The sequence below is a fragment of the Euleptes europaea genome, chromosome 12 (genome assembly GCF_029931775.1).
Source record: "Euleptes europaea isolate rEulEur1 chromosome 12, rEulEur1.hap1, whole genome shotgun sequence".
In the NCBI taxonomy this organism is placed as follows: domain Eukaryota; kingdom Metazoa; phylum Chordata; class Lepidosauria; order Squamata; family Sphaerodactylidae; genus Euleptes; species Euleptes europaea.
In genome coordinates this window covers 10601473-10622898 of record NC_079323.1, presented here as the reverse complement: position 1 = coordinate 10622898, position 21426 = coordinate 10601473, and the positions used below count along the sequence as shown (strand labels likewise).

General features: G+C 49.3%; 1 protein-coding gene across 1 annotated transcript in view; it reads left to right on the top strand.

The window, feature by feature from the left end:
* The window catches only part of NOX4 (NADPH oxidase 4), a 137716-nt gene extending 117130 nt beyond the window's left edge, over window positions 1-20586 (top strand). The window contains exons 16-18 of the mRNA XM_056858931.1: window positions 1937-2005; window positions 2970-3070; window positions 20451-20586. Coding sequence (XP_056714909.1) covers window positions 1937-2005; window positions 2970-3070; window positions 20451-20571 — 291 coding nt within the window. The 3' untranslated portion in view covers window positions 20572-20586. The remainder of the gene's footprint in view (window positions 1-1936; window positions 2006-2969; window positions 3071-20450) is intronic.
* Window positions 20587-21426: the final 840 nt, after the last annotated feature.

The following is a 21426-nucleotide window of genomic DNA, read 5'->3' as shown; positions in this document are numbered from 1 at the left end:
GTTCCTGGTGCTCGCCAAGTGTTTTTAGAAAGAGGGTGGGATCCTATGGGGCTTTTGCCTAGCAAGACTTCTGATTGGCCATGGGAGCTTTGATTGGCTTTGGCGGATGTTTAAAAACATTGCTTTGGGAGCACTGCATAAGGATTTTCACTGTGTGACTGAAGGTCAGCTGCAGCCGCCATTCTGTGGCTAGCTCCGTCTCCCGTGGCAGTAGGGTTGCCAACCTCCAGGTAGTACGGAGGCTCAAAAATACAACACCACACTGGAGAATTACAAATAAGTATATAATGATATCAAGGCATTAATTCATGCCCTAAACATGAAAACCAAAACATCATAAATCAATCTGTTACAACAGATAAGAAATGACATGCGCAATTGAATTCACATAGACACATTTTTTCTAGTTGACGGTCTACGGACAACGTGTTCATTTTCCAAACGGACTAAAAAGTTTTACAGTTGTCTTGAATTGTGTTGGAGCTGAAGAAAGCCTTTGAAACGTGCACCAACGACTAGCCACACGTCCTCTTTTTTTGCACTTTTTGGACCTCATTTATAAGCATATCACCTTGGGACTATCATTTATGACTTTGGGGACGGGAGGATCCCGCCCATTTAGGATATGTGTTGTTCAGCCTACTTGAGGTGTTTGAAGATTATCATTGATTTATGATGTTTTGGTTTTCATGTTTAGGGCATGAATTAATGCCTTGATATCATTATATACTTATTTGTAATTCTCCAGTGTGGTGTTGTATTTTTGAGCCTCCGTGCCACCATTTTCTTTAACTCAGTTAATATTGGCACAGGTGTTTCCATTTATTGTAACCTCCAGGTAGTAGCTGGAGATCTCCTGCTGTTTCAAGTGGTATCCAGCCAATAGAGATCCGTTTGCCTGCAGAAAATGGAAGCTTTGTCAATTGGACTCTATGGCATTGAAGTCCCTCCCCTCCCCAAACCCTGCCCTCCTCAGGCTCTGACTCAAAAATCTCCGCTGGTGGCGAAGAGGGACCTGGCAACCCTACGCGGCAGCCATTCTGTGGCGGTGCCCACCACTCTTATTTCAGAATCCAAAGATACCTACAGGCTCAAAAAGGCTGGGGATCCCTATGATAGATCAATGCTCTGATTAAGTATAAGTGAGCTTCAAATGTTAATGGGTCTGACAACCAGAGGCTTTCTGCTTCTGAAACATAAGCCCCATTTGGTTATCATGGGTAGTAGCCAGCAGTAAATGTGTTCTTCTTACATTTCTCCGATGCTCTTAAATCCATCTAAGCCACTGCTCATCCCCACATCGTGTGGCAGTGAGTTCCACAAGCCAACTTCGTGTTGTATGAAAACGTGCTTCCTTTTGTCTGCCTTGAATCTGCAGCCTGCTAACTTCATTAGGTAAATTCAGTCTAGTATTACGTGAGAGGGAGGAAAGTTTCTATCCGCTGTCTGCAGTTTGGTAGGCCTCTGTCATATCACCCCTTAGTCACCCCCCTAGGGTTGCCAACCTCCAGGTAGTAGCTGGAGATCTCCTGCTATTACAACTGATCTCCAGCCGATTGAGATCAGTTCACCTGAGAAAATGGCCGCTTTGGTAATTGGACTCTATGGCATTGAAGTCCCTCCCCTCCCCAAACCCCCCTGCCCTCCTCAGGCTCCGCCCCAAAACCTCCCACTGGTGGCGAAGAGGGCCCTGGCAACCCTACCCCCCCCAATTAAAAAACCCCAGGCATCCTTAGCCTTGCCCCCAACCCCATGATTATTTTGGTTGCCCGTTTCTGCCTGCGTTTGCACATAATGTGGATTTCAGCCCTGAGACATAATGGAATAAAGATCTGTCACTCTCCACGGATTCAGCAATAACATCTTTGTTCCTACTTAAGGGGAAAATGTGCTAATTCATTTATGTCTCCTTTTTTTAAATGAACAATTATTTCAGCTCTGGCAAGAAAACCGACCAGACTTTGTAAACATCCAGCTGTACCTTACTCAGACAGATGGGATACAGGTATGTGGCGCGTCGGGGGGGGGGGGCTGTGGGAGACGACTGCTGCAGTAATAAAAACAAAGACAGAAGTGAAAGTCTTTTGCTGGACTGTGTATATTTTGCCGGAATGATGGGCAATTGTAGGATATGACATTGGGCGTAGAACCCAGCTTTCTAAGAATTGCCAGTTTTTGCATTTTTACAAGCAAGTTGCTAGTCCCTTATAGGTTCAAAATTGTGGTTGAAAGTGAACACACATGAACACATGAAGCTGCCTTATACTGCATCAGACCCTTGGTCCGTCAAAGTCATTATTGTCTACTAAGACCAGCAGCAGCTCTCCAGACTTCTACAGACAGACTAACACGGCTACCCATCGTGATCTGAGCAAGTTTGTTTACGATAGGGCATTTTGGAGGACATTGGTCATTTATGCATGGGAACTTGGACTCACGTTCGCCCCCATCAAGTCGGAAGTGACTTGACGGCACATAACACCCACCCACACACATGCTGCTTCATCTCAGGAAAAGGAGGGGAGACAAGAGCCCCCTGCTCCCTCTGAGCCATGGTCCTGATCCAAATTGGGCCTCTGTGGGCGTTTTTAAGTGGAGTTCCCATTGGGAACTCATTGCTTCAATATTGCTGTGAGTCCCCATGGCTTGGGAAGGGCCATAGCTCAGTGGTCAGAGCATCTGCTTGGCATGCAAAAGGTCCCAGGTTCAATCCCCAGCATCTCCAGTTAAAGGGACCAGGCAAGTAGGTGATGTGAAAGACCTCTGAGACCCAGGAGAGCCACTGCTGGTCTGAGTAGACAATACTGACTTTGATGGACCCAGAGTCTGATTCAGTATAAGGCAGCTTCATGTGTACATGTGACTCACGTACATTGTAACGTGTAGTTCGGCCCTAAGGGTGCCCCCCCCCCCAAAGTGGTAGCCGATTGATCTGTAACAATTAGCAAAGCCTGTCTTGTTCCTTGCAGGAAATAATTGGGGAGAAATACCAGGTGCTGAACTCCCGGCTTTCTACTAGGCGACCTTGCTGGGAGCTCCTGTTTAACGAAATCGCCAAGTGCAACCGACGGTAAGCCAGATTCCCCCATCGGTTTGAGGGATGGGAGACGGAGTGGGTTTAATAAGCTGGGTTTGCATGGGAATGACTTCGGGTTTCAACGCTATTGTTTAATGCCAAAGCACCCCGACGGCTGGTGTTATCCAATATGTAGCATCTGAGAAAGAGGGGTTCTTGGCAAAGAACTGTCAGTTTACACAGTCAGAGCAGCTCATCTTCTGCACAGTGAAGAAGCAACAGGGCGGGGAGGGGGGAGGTTTGCACATTTTCAGAACACTCAGAGCTTTAATGTTTTAATCCGTCCTTCCAAGCCCAATCAACCTCTTGTTTGCGGCATGTATTGGGCATTGAGATGAAAGGTGCATTAGCGGGAATCATCACTTTGAAACAATGAAAAGAAGCAATCAGTCGGGCTGACGGAGCTGTTGAATCTTTCAATATTTGGCAGGGTGTGAGCTTTTGTGAGTCACAGCTCACTTCTTCAGTTACAATAGAAAAGAGCAAGAGTCCGGTAGCACCTTAAAGACTAACAAAATTTCTGACAGGGCATGAGTCATAGCTCACATCCGTAGATATCTGAAGAAGTGAGCTGTGTGGCTCACGAAAGCTCATACCCTGCCAGAAATTTTGTTAGTCTTTAAGGTGCTACTGGACTCTTGCTCTTTTTTGTTGCTAGTGACAGACTAACACGGCTACTCATCGTGATCTTTCTTCAGATACAGCTAGAATGTGAGTCCATCTGTCCTTAATTAGAGAAAAGTGAATTTAGACATAACTGAGATACTTAGATGGACCCTATTTGGTTTGTGTACATGGACTTTTTCGGCTTAAATATCGAGTTTCACATCCTGTGCCTACTATTGGAACTGTCTATGCATCTAATTTTAGCTTGTCAGCCGTAACTGAGATACTTAGATGGAACCTATTCGGTTTGTGGACATGGACTTATGTGATGTACATGTATAGGATATGTATATGGTAACACTGGGGTGTTGGTGAATTGCTAATTGTTTGAGTACACATGCTGAATATATTTTGATCTTAGAAGTACTGAATTGTGGCTGTCCTATGCGATTTTTTTTGACATGGTTGTTATTACATAGGTTGGTGTATATTTTCTGTTAATACCAGTTAAATGACATTAGCAGTTGTGATGGGGTCAGGTGTGATATGCAGAGGGGTAGCAGGCGTAGAGAAAGCTCACACCCTGCCAGAAATTATCCTAGTCTTCAGGGTGCTCCTGGACTCTTGCTCTTTTCTACTACTACAGATAGATTAACACGACTACCCATCGTGATCTTTCAGTACCTGGCACAACCCGCCAGGAAGTTCTCCCGGATGAGGCCCATCACCATGTTTGTGATTGCACAGCTACCCAGTTCATTTCTGTGGGGTTTGCACAGTGGATGCACAGAGCCAATGTAGTGTAGTAGTTAGAGTGTCGGACCGGGATCTGGGAGAGTCAGGTTTGAATCCCCGGTCTACCTGGAAGCCTGTTGGGCAACCTTGGGCCAATCACAGAAGAAGAAGAAGAGGGAGAAGAAGAAGACGACGACTGTACCACTTAAGGAAGAATCAAACCGGCTTACAATCGCCTTTCCCTCCCCACAACACACACTTTGTGAGGTAGTTGGGGGTTAAAGAGCTCTAGGAGAACTGTGACTAGCCCAAGGTCACCCAGCAGGCTTCATGTGTAGGGGTGGGGAAACCAACCCGGCTCACCAGATTAGTGTCTGCCGCTGCAGCAGGACACTCCTATGGCAAGGGCTGCCCATCCATGGGCAGCGCTTATGTACCCAGATGCACACCCCCTTTTTGTGAAATTCACTCCCAGGGTTTTCCATCTGAACAGACTTGTGTCAGATCACAGGGGCTGGCCTTTGTATCTTTTTGTCATCTGCCGTATTTTTTAAAAAACGTGGGCCTGAGGACAATGACTTTCTCAAAGAATATTTTTTTTTAAATCCAGCGGATCGATCAGTTAAATCAGCCACCCTTTTGTATCCACTACCAGTGAGTCCATAATTACATACATTGTGTGGGTGTGCGCGTGTCCCTGTATTTATTCTGGGAACGTCTCATGGATATTTTTTGCACGCTGCTAATTACTCTGTCACCTTGCAACAAATAAGCCGAGGCTGCTTAGAAGGAAGATGTTTGCAGGGTGGGGAAAACCACGGTTACCCTAAACAGATGGGGAAAAAGGGTTTTGCTGTGGGTCGATTCGCACAACTCTCAGTCTGCTCCAGGCGAGTACTGGATTCAAGTGCTTTTTTCCCGACCAGTTTAAGGGTTAGCTCCAGGTTGTCGTGGGCCTCGGGAAGAGGCTCTCCCAGCCTGGGAGACCTGCCTGTCTCTCGGCATGAGTGCATTCCCCATTCTCTTCTACAAGCCTTTATCAAGCCTCCCCCAGTGTATTAGGAGAATGTAGATTACAAATTATGTGGGATCTAGGGCTGGTGAATCCACCCGCCCTCGGGATACCCCCGGTTCCCGTGCGGCTGTCCTCCTTTGCACGGCACACAGCATGCTGCATAACCAAGCATTCGTGGCGTACCTCCATTGAATGGCCATTTTGATTTGCAGCCAGGGGCAGTGGGGAGAGCTACAGCTATCCTTATGGGTTGCAGCTCGGTTTTCATGATGTAAGAATCAGATGACCACTTAGCCATTGCAAACAGTGTTGAAGTATTCTGGGAACCTTTCCTTGAGAGAGGACAATATGGCTCTTTCTCGTTCCTTAATTTGGTTCGGTTCTTAAAAAAACAAAAATCACAGAGATGGAATGCTACTCAGGTGGGAGGCAAAAAAATCATAGAATTATAGAGTTGGAAGGGGCCATAGAGGCCATCTAGTCCAACCCCCCGCTCAATGCAGGATCAGCCTAGAGCATCCCTGACAAGTGTTTGTCCAGCTGCTGCTTAAAAACTGCCAGTGAGGGGGAGCTCACCACCTCCCTAGCTAGCCGATCCCACTGTTGAACAACTCTGACTGTAAAAAAACGTTTCCTAATATCTCGCCAGTACCTTTCCACCCATTTAAACCCATTATTGTGAGACCTATCCTCTGCTGTCAACAAAAACAGTTCCCTGCCCTCCTCTAAGTGACAGGCCTTAAAATACTTAAGGAGAGCGATCATTTCCCCCACCCAACCTCCTCTTCTCTAGACTAAACATTCCCCTCAGCCCTTCCTAATAGCCAACGTGGTGTAGTGGTTAAGAGTGGTAGTTTGGAGTGGTGGACTCTGACCTGGAGAACCGGGTTTGATTCCCCACTCCTCCACAAGAGCGGTGGAGACTAATCTGGTGAACCAGGTTGGTTTCCACACTCCTACACATGAAGCCAGCTGGGTCACCTTGGGCTAGTCACACTCTCTCAGCCCCACCTACCTCACAGGGTGTCTGTTGTGGGGAAGGGAAGGTGATTGTAAGCCGGTTTGATTCTTCCGTAAGTGGTAGAGAAAGTCGGCATATAAAAACCAACTCTTCTTCTTCTTCATAGGGCTTCATCTCCGGGTTGGTTTCAGAATGTCAGAGTCTTTATGGGTTGAATCCTATGACTCCAGCAGCTAAGTTGGATCCTATGACTCTCTTCTTTTAAGTCTTTTTTTTTTCATGAGAAAAAGGCTCCCTCCTGCCGAGACCGACTTTGTCTGATGAAGACAGGCTTCCCTTGATGGAGAAAACTCTTTGTTGAAGGAAGTCTTTCTCTGTTGGCAGAAGGAAGTAATAGGCTCCATCTTAATGTAAGGGAATCGTTAGATCTAACCCTATTGTATCTCCCAAAAAACGAGAAAGGAAATGTTGGATGGGAGGGGCGTTGCCTGGACTAAATTTCTGTGGTACCTGAAGGTGCCCTGTCTGTAAAGCTGCTCAAATAATTTATCCTCCAGTTATTAGAACTTGTTAACATTACTTTATAAAGCACTGTGGGTCTGTAAGGCTTTCTTACAGAGCCACACGAGCAGGAAGACTGGTCCCTGCCACAAAGCTCTTACAGTTGCGTGGCCAAGCTATACATGAACACATGAAGCTGCCTTTATACTTAATCAGACCCTTGGTCCATCAAAGTCAGTATTGTCTACTCAGACCAGCAGCGGCTCTCCAGGATCTCAGGCAGAGCTCTTTCCCATTGCCTGTTTGCCTAGTCCCTTTAACTGGAGATGTTGGGGATTGAACCTGAGACCTTCTGCATGCCAAGCAGATGCTCTACCACTGAGCCACGGCCCCTCCCCATGATATTGGGGATTCATTGCAATTTAGCCTTAAACAGCCAAGAAGGGGGGGCAATACAGATTGTGAAAACTGTACTTTCTCTCCCCCCCCCAAAAAAAGCCGTTTCCATGATTGAACACAACGCATAACCATGTTGGTCTGCTGTAGCAGTAGAAAAGAGCAAGAGGCCAGTAGCACTTTAAAGACTAACAAAATTTCCAGCAGGGTATGAACTTTTGTGAGTCACAGCTCACTTCTTCAGATTTATTTTATTTATTTATTTTATTTATTTGCATTTATAGCCCGTCCTCATTTCCAGCAAGCCGGGCTCAGAGCGGGTCCCGACATTAAAATTCGGAAAACATACTTTAAAATTATAAATGCCAACCTACACAAATTATAAACTCCAACCAACAAAAGATATCTGAAGAAGTGAGCTGCAGCTCATGAAAGCTCATACCCTGCCAGAAATTTTGTTAATCTTCAAGGTGCTGCAGAACCGGCTGGTGAACCGGCTTGGTTTCCCCACTCCTACACATGAAACCAGCAGGGTGACCCTGGGCAAGTCACAGCTCTCTTCGAGCTCTCTCAGCCCCACCTACCTCACAGGGTGTCTGTTGTGGGGAGGAGAAGGGCACGGGATTGTAAACCAGTTTGAGTCTCCCTTAAGCGGTAGAGAAAGACGGCATATAAAAACTAACTTGTCGTCGTCGTCTTCTTCTTCTCCTCCTCCTCCTCCTGTCCTCCCCGAACTCACCAGGTTGTTGTAGGGATAAAACTTAGGAGGGGAGATGCCTGTATGCCCCCCTGATCTCCTTAGAGGAGGGTAGAGATAATAACGTGCAAATGCAAATAAACTTAACAGCTTGGCTTGTAGCATTGGACAGTATAGGAGATCCTGTCCTAGAGATCATGTAAGTCCATTGCAAGGGGGGGGGGAGCCATTTGTCTTTTAGCTTCCTTCCAGATTAACAAAAAGTGTTGTGGTGAGAGTTTTCCCAAACAAGAGTCCGTTTTTATCAGGTGCGTGGCTGTTTTAGCTCAGCTTCGCTGCCTCATTCTGTCCCACAAAACATGCCGAGCAAAAGTGTTCCATCTACTGGCAACTCGGGAGAGCACACCAGACGTTTCTGCGTTTCTCCTTCCCTTTGGCTACGTCTGACGGCGAAGGGGCTCATTAAGTCAAACACTTTTTGGCCGAGACAGAAAGAGTATCATTTGCTTTCGGGCCGGGCAATCTGAAGGCAGAGAAGCGCTTTGGAAGGCGGTCGGCACAAAACTGTGACAGGGCAGCTGTGGCTCGGTCTACGGAACCGAAAACTGACCGGAAAGCAAATCCCTACCCTAAAGCGAAGGGGGGTTATCTGCAATTGTGGGCTATCCAGTCCAGATCAGGACTGGGGGGGCGGGGTAGGTTGACTGCCTTGGTTGGCAAGGCCACTGCGGATCAGGAGCGGGGGGTGGCTTCCTCAGCTGGCGAGCCCTGTGTGTACATCACCCTTCCCTGAAGCCCCTGCCTTCCGGGGTGGCGGGGAAGGGTGATCTACGCACCAGGCTGGAGCCCTCACCTTCCGATTAAGGAGAGGGGCTGTGGCTCAGTGGTACAGCATCTGCTTGGCATGCAGAAGGTCCCAGGTTCAATCTCTAGCATCTCCAGTTAAAGGGACTAGGCGAGTAGGTGATGTGAAAGACGTCTGCCTGAGACCCTGGAGAGCCGCTGCCGGTCTGAGTAGACAATACTGACTTGGATGGACCAAGGGTCTGATTCAGTATAAGGCAGCTTCAGGTGTTCACATGAACACATCCCCGCTGCCTGCAGACTCGGACCTCTGCATGGAGGTCCCAGCCGGCAAACGGCATGAATTGTAAGCCTCCGCAGCCCAGAAACGGGAGCGGGGTGGTGGCTGCCTCGGCTCGTGGACAGGATAATAGCACTGTCAGGCTGCTATCTCGGTTTCGTTATTGCCTCTGTCTCTGCGTTGTATTGTCTGCCCCCCAAGGTCGCATGCCTAGGCCTGGGAACCCAGCTCCTGGGAAACTGTATTCAGCCTGTACGTGTAATCTCCCGCCTTTCCTGCCTTATAATATCTCCCAGCTAGTGAGCCTCTCATAGCTGTCATTTTATTCATTTGCACTGTATGCCTAATTGACCAGTAAAAGCCATCTGTTTGGACTCTATATGACTTTGTGGTGTTTTCTGGTTCTGTGGGCCAAGGGCTAACATTATGACAGCTATCACCTTCTCTTCACCATTCTACTAGCCAGGCTGGAGCCCAGGGGGGTTCGCCTGCCACTTGGATGGGAGCTGTGCAGCTCTCCAGGTGATCTACACCCTGGAGCCCTTCTCTGAGGATCCTACTCTGTTACAAGACTTAATCGCTGAACTTTTCCGGACGACCCGAGAGGTTTGCCGCTTGAGGGGACTGGTACAGGAACAGTGGCAATCTCTTAAAGGACGTCTCTGGATGTTAACGTCGGAGGATACTGATGCTCGTCTAGGTCTTCAGGACTTGGATCAATTACTGGACGATGCCCGATTGGCGACTGAGGATTTACAAATATTAACTGGACTTTTGGATAATCTTATTTCTCGAGAAACTCTTTCTACCATGGCGGGAGCCCCACCGGAGGGTTTTTCCCTGATCCCGGATGCAGCCAGCTGTCAGGCTGAGGCCAAGCGAGTCGCTATTAGCACCGCTCTTCTCCTTGTGGAATGTACAAAGGACACCCCGGTAGCCACCTTGGCTCAAGTTTTGACCTCGACCTTCGGAGCCGAGGCACCCGCACTGGCGGTTCGAGTACAACCTCTGCTGGGCGGGGAACCCGACCCCATACTCTCACTCCTGGAGACAGAACTTTTGCCGCGCATTACGGCAGAGACTGCCCTGAGACTTGAGAACGCCAAAGTTCTTGCGGATCAGCAAGCCGCCGAAGCGGCTAAGGTCGCAAGAGAGAGAGAGGCTGCGGAAGCAGCCAGGGCGGCTGCAGCAAGGATTAGGAATCAGGCGAACGTGGACACGCGCCCTAAGGGCAATGTACTAGGGCTATCAGGTCTGTCCTTTTCCCCGGCGTTTGTCCCGTCGCGCGCGACCCAACGCGCACGCCGTTTGGCTGACCGACGTCGAGACTCAGAAGAGTCAGAAGACGAGGATTTATATGGGGATAGCTCTCAATGGGCCACAAGCTTCCGGACCAGTAAGCCTCATCTTACTGGTGGCCCAAGTGAGGAGGCTCATCTCTTAAGAGCCCAGAATCGGGAGCTCTCCGACCGTGTTGATCAACTCCAGGAAGTAATGGAACGTATGCTTCAGGAGAACAGGCAATTACAACAAACCCTGATAGCTCTGAGACAGCCCGTTCCGATACCGGGTCAGGGGGTACCCGTACAGCCACCCGCTAATGTGCCTGCTCCACCCTTGCCTCCTGGAGCTCCTGTTGCTCCTCCGCCCGGACCACCCGTGCAACCACCCGCTAATGTGCCTGCTCCACCCTTGCCTCCTGGAGCTCCTGTTGTCCCTCCGCCCGGACCACCAGTGCAACCGGGTCAACCTGCGCCCGGTCCTTGGAAGCAACTCAAATTGAGGACTACGTATGACGGATCTCTCGAGACTTTGCCTTGTTTCTTGCATCAAGTGGACAGTTATATGCGAGAACAAGGACAACTTTTCCCCACGGAAGACAGCCGGGTGCGTTACGTAGCTTCCCTTCTGACAGGTAAAGCGGCTGACTGGATGGTCCTCCAGTTTGACACCCGCTCTCGTGCTATTCGTTCCCTCAACAACTTCATGACTGCCCTGAGAAGGAGGTTTGAGGACCCCTTCCTGGGGGAAAGAGCCAAAACGGAACTCTTACAATTAAAACAAGGCTCTGCTACAGTTCGAGAATTTGCCGATGAATTTCAACGACTGGCAAGTAAAATTGTAGGTTGGCCCGAGACCACCCTGATCCATCATTTCAGGGAAGCCTTGCATCCTGACATTCTGAACTGGTCTTACATGCGAGGCGATCCCGATACCCTCGAAGACTGGATCCTATTAGCCGAGGAAGTGGAAAGCCGCCGACGCTTCATTTCTCTCGTCCGTCAAAAGCACAAGGAAAAAGGCACCCAAAAGCCTCAACCCAAGGCACCACTGCTCGTCCCACGAAATCCCCCACGTCCGCCCCAGGAACGTGAAGCCCGATTTCAGAGGGGTGCCTGTCTTACTTGCGGAGAAATGGGCCACTTTGCAGCCGTTTGCCCACGCCGCCAGGAAATATTTCGTCCCAGCACGACAACCCGCGCCCGAGGTCGTCCACCACGCAGAGGCACCGCGGCCACCCGCAGCGCAGCTCCGGGAAGACCCACACCCTCTGCACTCCATGCCGGGGACCCAGCCTCCCTGCCTACTACCAACGACCCCGCCGGGTCTCGGATTACAAGTGCCCCATTGGGGGACGATTTTCCCTCTTCGGATGAGGAAAATCCTTGGATTTCTCCAGCCCTAAACCTGGAATCTCCCCTCGACTTGTCAAAAAACGGCTCCGGTCTGTGGTGAATGGAGCGTCTCCACAGACCTCTCAGGATCTTCCTATCAAACCGAATGCTCCTACCAAAATTAAAGACGTGGACTCCACCGTCTACGTGGATGCAGTTTTACAGCAACTTAACGGTGGCCCACAAATCCCCGTCAAAGCACTAATTGACTCCGGTTGCTGTCGCACTCTCATAAGCGAAACCACTTTTGCTGCACTCAGAGCCGACTCTGAGGCTTTACCCGCCCCCGTCCAATTTGCCCAAATGGACGGAAGCCATTTCCAGGGGGGTCCAGTTGATCACCGCACCATAGGGGTGGCAATGGGAATTGGTTCCCACTGGGAACAAATAGACTTCACTATAGCCCCTATCCGATTTGAAGTGGTCTTGGGAATAAACTGGATTAAAGGACATAGTCCCAGTATTGATTGGGAAACAAACACTATCTCCTTCGCTAGTCCCACCTGCGACCAGCATCGGCAAAACTTTGCTCTGCTATATCCGCCCGTTCCAGCATTAACCTCTACTGCCCCAGCACCACCGGCTCTACCCGCTGTATACCGGGACTTTGAAGATGTCTTCGACCTTAAGGAATGTGATGCCTTACCCCCCCACCGGGCCTCAGACTGTGCGATTGAAGTGGTAAAGGACTGCACATTAACCAAGAGTAAGATTTACCCTATGAGCGCTTCCGAGCGCACTGTCCTCCGGGACTTTTTGGACAAAAACCTCGCCAGAGGGTTCATTCGCCCTTCGAATGCCCCAAACTCGGCCCCCGCGTTTTTCGTCCGGAAAAAAGAGGGCGACCTTCGCCTATGCATTGACTTCAGAAAGCTCAATGCGGTTACCCAGACCAATGCCTATCCTATCCCATTAATATCCGATATTTTGGGACAATTACAGGAAGGCCGTGTGTTCTCTAAATTAGACTTGGTGGAAGCTTACTACCGAGTCCGTATCCGCGAAGGGGATGAGCACCTCACTGCCTTCTCTAGCTGTTTCGGAATGTATGAATTCCTTGTGATGCCGTTCGGATTAAAAGGGGCTCCGGGGGTCTTCATGCAACTCATCAATGAAATCCTACATGACCTTCTATATCGTGGGGTGGTGGTCTACTTAGATGACATTCTCATTTATTCGAAAACTATGGACGAGCATGTGGCTCTGGTCAGGGAAGTTCTGCAACGCCTGCGTAACCATCAACTTTTCGCAAAACTAGCTAAGTGCGAATTTCACCAAAGCAAACTCACGTTTTTAGGATACATCATCTCCCACCAAGGTCTTCGCATGGACCCCGCCAAAGTCCAAGCCGTCCTCGATTGGACTCCCCCCACCAACCGGAAGCAAGTACAGCAATTTCTGGGATTTGCAAACTTCTATCGAGGATTCATCCCTAACTTCGCCCAGGTGGCTCTACCCATTACGGACCTACTGAAAACTAAGGGAAAAGTAAGCTCGGCTGCCTTGCCCTCCGCGAAAATCCTATGGACTGAGCAATGCCAAGCCGCCTTTCTGGCCCTCAAACGCCTCTTCACTTCGGAGCCGGTGCTACAGCACCCAGACCCAAATCAAATGTTCATTGTGCAAGTCGATGCTTCCGATGTAGCCATGGGAGGGGCTCTCCTCCAGCAAGGACCGGATGGTCTTCTTCACCCTTGCGCTTTTCAAAAAAATTTGCGCACGCTCAATTAAACTGGCCCATCTGGGAGAAAGAGGCCTCAGCAGTTCATCATGCACTGACTCTATGGCGACAATTCTTGGAAGGGTCTAAAGTCCCCTTTGAGGTTTGGACCGATCACAAAAATCTAGCTGCCCTCACGGGGTCCCATAAGCTATCGGCGAAACAACAACGGTGGGCGGAGTTCTTTGCGCAGTTCCGTTTCACCCTGAAGCACGTCCCTGGGAAACAGAACGTTCTTGCGGATGCCCTCTCCCGTTTACCACAATATCCGGTAAAACTCGAAAGACCCACCAACTCTCTGTTCACCCCTATGCAACGTGGGGCTCTACCTATGCTGGCTGTACAAACTCGATCCCAGCATCAGCACACCTTACCCAACGTACAAGCTCCGCCAGCTCAACCGGCTGCCCAGCCGCCACCGCAACGAACCGGAGTTCCCGCCCTTCCTACCCCTCCGACCGCCCAGCCGCCTGCAGTCTGCGCGCCGCCGCACGTAAGCACTAGCCCCATAACTGTTTCTAAGATCTCCATGGCCGACGGGGGGGCCCCCTCCAAAATCCCCATCTCCGAGTCCTTTTTAACTGTCCTTCGGGACCAGTGCCTTTTAGAACGTTCCGCTCATACCCTACCTCCTGGTGTTTTGGAACAAGGAGGATCCTGGTACAAGGACTCGAAATTATATGTCCCCAAGGCTCTCCGAAAGGACGTTTTACATTTAGCCCATGGAGCCAAAACAGCTGGGCACTTTGGGTTTCTGAAAACCCTTCACTTATTGCGCAGACAGTTCTGGTGGGGGGGAATGCGTTCCGACATTGACTCCTTCATCCGCAGCTGTCCCGTTTGTGCCGCTGCGAAACGATCGCAGGGCAAACCCCCGGGACTGCTACAACCTCTTGAAACGCCCAGCAAACCTTGGGAAGTGATTGCTATGGACTTCATGACTGATCTCCCTCTCAGTGGGGGTAAAACTGTGTTGTGGGTTGTTACTGATTTGTTTTCTAAGCAAATACATTTGATTCCATGCGCAGGGATCCCCTCTGCTCAGAAACTGGCCCGCCTCTTCGTGACGCATATCTTTCGTTTACATTCGTTTCCGCGTAAGATAATTTGTGACCGCGGCAGTGGTTTCGTTTCTAAGTTTTGGAAAGCTTTCCTCAAGTTGGTGGGAGTGGAACAAGGGTTGTCTAGTGCATACCATCCTCAAACTGATGGTCAAACTGAACGTGTCAATGCTGTACTTGAATGTTATTTACGCTGTTATGTTAACTACCACCAGGATAACTGGGTAGAACTGTTACCTTTAGCAGAATATGCCTACAATAATGCCATGCATCAATCCACAGGTTTTAGCCCATTTTTTGCTGTGTATGGACAAGATTTCAGTCCCATCGCTCCTACAGATGATATAGAGGGGGAGGGGAACCCCGACATTGCCTCCTGGGCACACGCCCTCCGTACCACTTGGCCCTGGCTCGTTAGCAACCTCGACCGAGCCAAACGTAAATACAAAGCACAAGCTGACAAACATCGCTCCCCCGGGGGTGATCTGCAAGTGGGTACTTTGGTTTACCTTTCCACCAAAAATCTCCGTTCCACCCAACCGTGCCATAAGCTCAGTGCTAAATACATTGGCCCTTTCCCCATCACCCGGGTCATAAACCCTGTCACGGTGGAACTGGCTCTCCCCAAATCCTTGAGGCGTGTGCATCCTGTTTTCCACATTAGCCTCCTCAAACCCCATGTTGCTTCTCCACGGTGGCATCCGGACCCACCTCCTGCGCAACCCATCATGGTGGGGGGGGAGGAACACTTCGAAGTCTCCAAGATCCTTGACTCCCGTGTTCACCATGGCAACCTGCAATATTTGGTCCGTTGGAAACATTTCCCCCCTGCCTATGACGAATGGGTACGCGCACGGGATGTCTCCGCCCCCGACCTCGTCGACGCCTTTCACAGTGCTTACCCAGATCGACCAGCCCCCTTGCGAACTGGGAGGGGGCCTTGAGGGGAGCAGAATGTCAGGCTGCTATCTCGGTTTCGTTATTGCCTCTGTCTCTGCGTTGTATTGTCTGCCCCCCAAGGTCGCATGCCTAGGCCTGGGAACCCAGCTCCTGGGAAACTGTATTCAGCCTGTACGTGTAATCTCCCGCCTTTCCTGCCTTATAATATCTCCCAGCTAGTGAGCCTCTCATAGCTGTCATTTTATTCGTTTGCACTGTATGCCTAATTGACCAGTAAAAGCCATCTGTTTGGACTCTATATGACTTTGTGGTGTTTTCTGGTTCTGTGGGCCAAGGGCTGACAAGCACTCAGAGGGTCGGATCCGGCCCGCAGCCCTTATCTTTGACACCCTTGACCTAATCCTTATAATGAAAGATGCCAGGGATTGACCCTGGGACCTTCTGCAAGCCGAACAGATGCCGTCCCACTCAGCTGTGGCCCCTCCTCCCTTCTAAGAAGCGGACTAATTTTTTAAATTTAAAAAATGCAGAAAGAAACTGACAAGGAGCCATGAAGTTTTCTCAGTCTCGAGTGCGGGACTCTCCTTGTCCCCGGGAACTCCGTGCTCAGTTTGCTCTTGTGCCTTGAGTGGAAGTTTAATTTTCAGAAATCAGTGACTGAAGCTTTGCCAGGCATGGGGCTAAACGTTGCTGATCATCTGCTAATTGCTGCCGGCCAGACTGCTGTTAAGGGACGGCTGCACAGGCTGGTTTGCAAAGGCAGTGACTCTCCCCGAGTTCATTCGTTTTAATTCTCTCTCTCTCCCTACCTGCCTACCTGCCTACCTACATGTTCAGGAAAATTTTAAGGTTCATTCCAGGCTGCTTCTACCCAGCGTTTTTTCCCTTTTGTGTGCAAAGTGACATCAAGTTGTTCATTGGAGAGCTTTCCTATGGATTTATCCTGGTATACATAGATTATAGATCCCAGTTATCCCCTCTCACAAGCTCTGTCTCCTCAGCTAATTCCCCCAACTAAAGTGGAGACTGCCCATTTAGGAGGAAGTGCGGGGACTGCATCAGAAAGCGGAAGAAAAGCAGGGGCAGGTGGACACTTTCTACCCATTCCTGCCCTGCTTGCAGCCCCTCAAGAGGTCAAACAACATCCCCAAGGGCCTTGTCGGCTTTAGAAAATGGCACGGGGGAAGGCTGAAGTAGCTTCTTCTCCCACGCTGCAATCCTGATCCACATCGGACCCCTACGGCACTTGGGAAATCATTTCCTAGAAGCTTCTATCTGAAGGGAAGGATTCAGGCCTGGGGAACTCTGACCCAACTTGTTAAAAAAGAAAGGCACATCTAGTTTGGCGTTGAGAAGGATTTGCAAAGGACGAGAGCCATACATCAGCCAGTTTGTTGCGCTTGCAGTTCCTATTTTTAAGTGGCGGAAATCACTGGGAGTCGGCAAGAACATCTGGAACTGTCAGCTTCTGGGTCACCACGTATGAAACGGCTCCGACAGTAGTTAATTGTAACTTTCCCACCGGAGATTACGAGCATGAGACCTGTGGCGGGCCCTGTCTATCTCAGATCAGCTCTTCAGGCACCGGCCTAATTAAGCTAATTACAGCCACCCAGAGGGAGGCCGGAAGCCTGATGCCTTATGAAGGTGGACAGGTGCCAAACGAGCCGTGCATTGTGCCATCGGCCCGACGAGGTTCTTTCCGGACCAGTCTGGGGAAGTTTGAAAGGTTCTCCCTTTTCATAAAACCAGAGTCTTGGAAAGCCCCACAGAGAACTTGAAGGCACTTAGGTAAACCCTCTGTCTGGTAGCTTGCCCTCAGAACAGCCCTTACTTCGCTGCGTTTCCAAACTATGCCCACGGAGGTACTTGCAGGCCGTTTTTTAAAGAAACCTCTGGCTCAACGCATTTGTATATGTGGTGGTTCAGTGTAAGCTCTCCCCCGTTATGTCCTGGCCTGTCCTTTATACACTGAACCCCGGAACAAGTTTTTGGCAAACATTCTTTCAGCGTCACAATTATTATCTGCTGTTGACAGATTAATCTGTTTGTTATCAGATATGGACCCTTATATTTCCCGAAAAATGGCACTGTTTGGCCTTGCGGCCAAGAAAATCAGGGCGAAGCAAATTGCAAAAGGTGGTAAAGCTGGATAGAGCCAAATGGGCGTATTTTAATTTCTTAATTTTCGTATTCTTGTAATGATTCTGGTTTTGTATATTTTAACTTGACGTTATATTGTTTTAGATTGTAACAGCCTATGGCCTTATACAATAAACTTGATCTGATCTGATCTGGTAGCTTGTCCAGAGGAATCATAGAATCATAGAGTTGGAAGGGACCACCAGGGTCATCTAGTCCAGCCTATGGGGCAGCCTATGGTTGGAAAGAAGCTCGGGGAGGGTTACGCTCTCCAAGGGGCCTGGTGGGGAAGAGATGGTGTGCATGGCTTTGTATTCAATGGGCTCCCTTAGACCCTTGAGGGGATGCTCTTACTTGCAGTAGCCTGAATAGCACAGACTAATCCAAGATCATCAGAGCTCAGAAGCTAAGCAGGATCAGCTACGGTCAATACTTGGATGGGAGACCACCAAGGAAGAACAGGGTCGCTACGCAGAGGCAGGCATTGGCAAAGCACCTCTGAACATCTCTTGCCTTGAAAACCCCATGAGAGGGTGCCATGAGTAGGTTACGACGGGACGGGACTGAATTCTTAATTATGCTCTTACTTAGAAGAAGAGTTAGTTTTTATATGCCAGCTTTCTCTGCCAGAGCCAGCATGGTGTAGTGGTTAAGAGCGTTGGTTTGGAGCGGTGGGCTCTGATCTGGAGAACCGGGTTTGATTCCCCTCTCCTCCACATGAGCGGCGGAGGCTAATCTGGTGAACTGGATTTGTTTCCCCACTCCTACACATGAAGCCAGCTGGGTGACCTTGGGCGAGTCACGCTCTCTCAGCCTCACCCAACTCACAGGGTGTCTGTTGTGGAGAGAAGAAGGGAAGGTGATTGTAAGCCGGTTTGACTCTCCTTAAGTGGTAGAGAAAGTTGGCATATAAAAACCAACTCTTCTTCTTCTTCACTTAAGGAAGAATCAGATCAGCTTACAATCACCTTCCCTTCTCCTCCCCCACAACAGACACCCTGTGAGGTAGGTGGGGCTGAGAGAGCTCTAAGAGAGCTGTGACCAGCCCAATGTCACCCCGCTGGCTTCACATGTAGGGATGGGGAAACCAACCAGGCTCACCAGAATAGCGTCCGCCGCTCATGTGGAGCAGTGGGGAATCAAACCCGGCTCTCTGGATCAGAGTCTACCGCTCCAAACCACCGCTCTTAACCACTGGGGCCAGATGCGGTGTGGGTGCCAGGAAAGCATCAGGAGTTGTCCGCAGAGCTTCTTCACGGGACCGGAGGCTGTCCAGTGGGCAGGAACCTGTTCTTCTTTCCATTCCAAACTGCTGCCGCCCAGACATTTCTGCTTTTGGGAAATGCTGGCGGCTTTTTGCCGAGGTGACACTGCCCAGTCCCCAAACAGAAGGCACTTCCCATTGATCCATCACAGTTAGTCCAAGTGACAGTGCTGCATCTTGCTCAGCAGGGGAATAGTGATTTTCCTTCTTTACAGCAGCGGCCCTTAGTCAGTATTTCACAGCTACCAGAGTTTCCCTTCTGAATCTTCCTTTTGTCTCCAGTTCCTCCAACCTGGTAGGATTTGGCTCCTAGTCCTGCTGTCTGCTGTCCTTAAGCAGTGGTAGAGAATAGTGGTTTTGGTATCGGGCTATGATCTGGGGAACCCTGATCTGAATCCCTGCTCTGCCATGACACCTGGCTGGGTGACCTTATTTTATGCAGAATATTTCTATGCAGCCTCTTCAAAGTCCTGCTAGAGGCGGATTACAATAATAATAATAAAAAAGTATAAATGCAAGCCATTAAAAAACAACAACACAGCAGCATAAAAACCATCCATAAAACAGAGCAGACCCTTAAACCCTTAGTTCAAAGCCTGGGTGAAAAGATGTGTTTTAGCCTGGCACCTAATTGAAAGTCAAGTAGGCATCAAGTGAACTTCAAGGGGGCACCAGAGACAAGGTGCCACCCCAGGAAATGCCATCTTTAGTCACCACTTGCCTCACCTCTGAAGGCAGGGGCACAGATAACTGGGCATGAGCACCCAACCCCTTCTCTCTCCCCCTCTCCTCCTGTCTTCCCATCCCTCTCCTCCTCGATCTCTCCCCCTTTCTCCCCTCCCCCTCTCCCCTTTCCTTCTTGCCCCTCTCTCCCCCTCTCTATTCTCTCTCCCTCCCTCCCTCTTCCCCTCTCCCTCTCACCCCCCCTCTCCCCTCCCCCAGTCTTCTCCTCCCCCTCTCGTTTTTCATCCCTCCCTCTCCCCCTACCTCCTTCTCCCTCCCTCTCTCCTTCTCTCTGCCTCCCCTCCACCTACTTCTCCCTCCCTCCCTCCCTTTTTCAGTTTAATATGCCTTACAGGGTTGTTGTGAGGATAAACTAGAGGAGAGGAGAATGATGTTGCAAGCTGCTCCGGGTCACCATTGGGGAGAAACCTTGTGCCTGAAACAAATAAATAATATTTCTAACTGGTCAACATGGTAGGGGTTGGGGGGATAGGGGTGGGAAGAGAACAAAGGAGGCCCAAAAAATATGGGTGTGGATTGCCCCTACCCCATGGGAAGAGTCTTCCTGCTTTTCTAAACTGTCTCCAGAGGGTGAAGAGCTAGACTTACATGCACCTGTAGAAGCCATCCCACTGCTAAGAGGCCACAGGTGGGGTAGATGGTTGCTGTTTTCGGTATGAAGGGAGACTGACCTTTCCCCCAAGTCCTCTCTCAATGCCAGAGAAGCAAGAGAGGGGGGCAAGATGTCAGCGGTGACATCAAAATAATAACTGGATATAAAAAATGTCCAAAATTTGTGGGGCCCAGTAAGAAAGTACCTTTTGGCTCTGTTAACTGTAGCCCTGGTTTTCTGTTTTAGCACAAGTTTGGTGACCCTGTTTTCAATCTCGACAGGAAGACTGTTGGCGTGTTCTGCTGCGGACCAAACAAAATCTCCAAAGCCCTTCACAAACTGAGCAACAGCAGCAATTCTTACGGGACGAGGTTTGAGTACAATAAAGAATCCTTCAGCTGAAAGCCTCCGGGACTTAGAAGGACTGTCCGGAAAACAAACGTGCAATGGGGGGGAGGGAGGGGAACAGCCTTCAGAATCTGCAGCTTTAGCCAGATGCCATGTACCAAAGAGTAGCAAAAGTATTTTTTTAATTATTATTGTTATTTATAACTATTTAAAAATCTAGGAAGCAAAGGACGCCAAAAATACATCCTTGTCGATTATGCACAAAACCAAAATGTTCTTCGAATCCAGCAGGTCAACTTTTAACTTTTACACACTCCGAACTGGCAGAATACAGTTAGAGATTCGTAGTTGCTTATATGGTTTGGTTCGAGATCAATCCACACAGCGGCTGAAATATCCTCGCCAAAGGCTGCAAACCCCCTAAAGCGGAATCGGTTGAACGATTACTCGATTGATCGGACTGGGGGGAGGAAAGAAAGCTTACATTCGAAGTCAGATTCTGCTGTACACTGGCAAATAAATATAAAAAACGGCTTTGAAATGGAGAGTTTTCTTCTGTACAAAAATTAATTCTGCAGGGGAAATGGGGGAAGGGTTTTATGTACTATCATATGGAGTGCAACTTCTGAATGCACATGACCGGCCAAATTGAATCTGAATTCCAAACGCTGGCTTCGTACAGTTTTGTTGAAATGAAAATTGAGGCACAGCTCATTCTGTAATTGTAGATAAGATATGTCGCTGGATGAATGGATAATTGCTTCTGAATCAATTTCCCCAACAATGAGATCACAATCTTCTTGCAACTGCAGGTTAGCCCGGTTAATATTTATTGATTTGATTTGATTTAAAACATTTCTATGTCACCTTTCAACCCAACTCAGGGTCTCCAGGGCAGCGAACGTTACG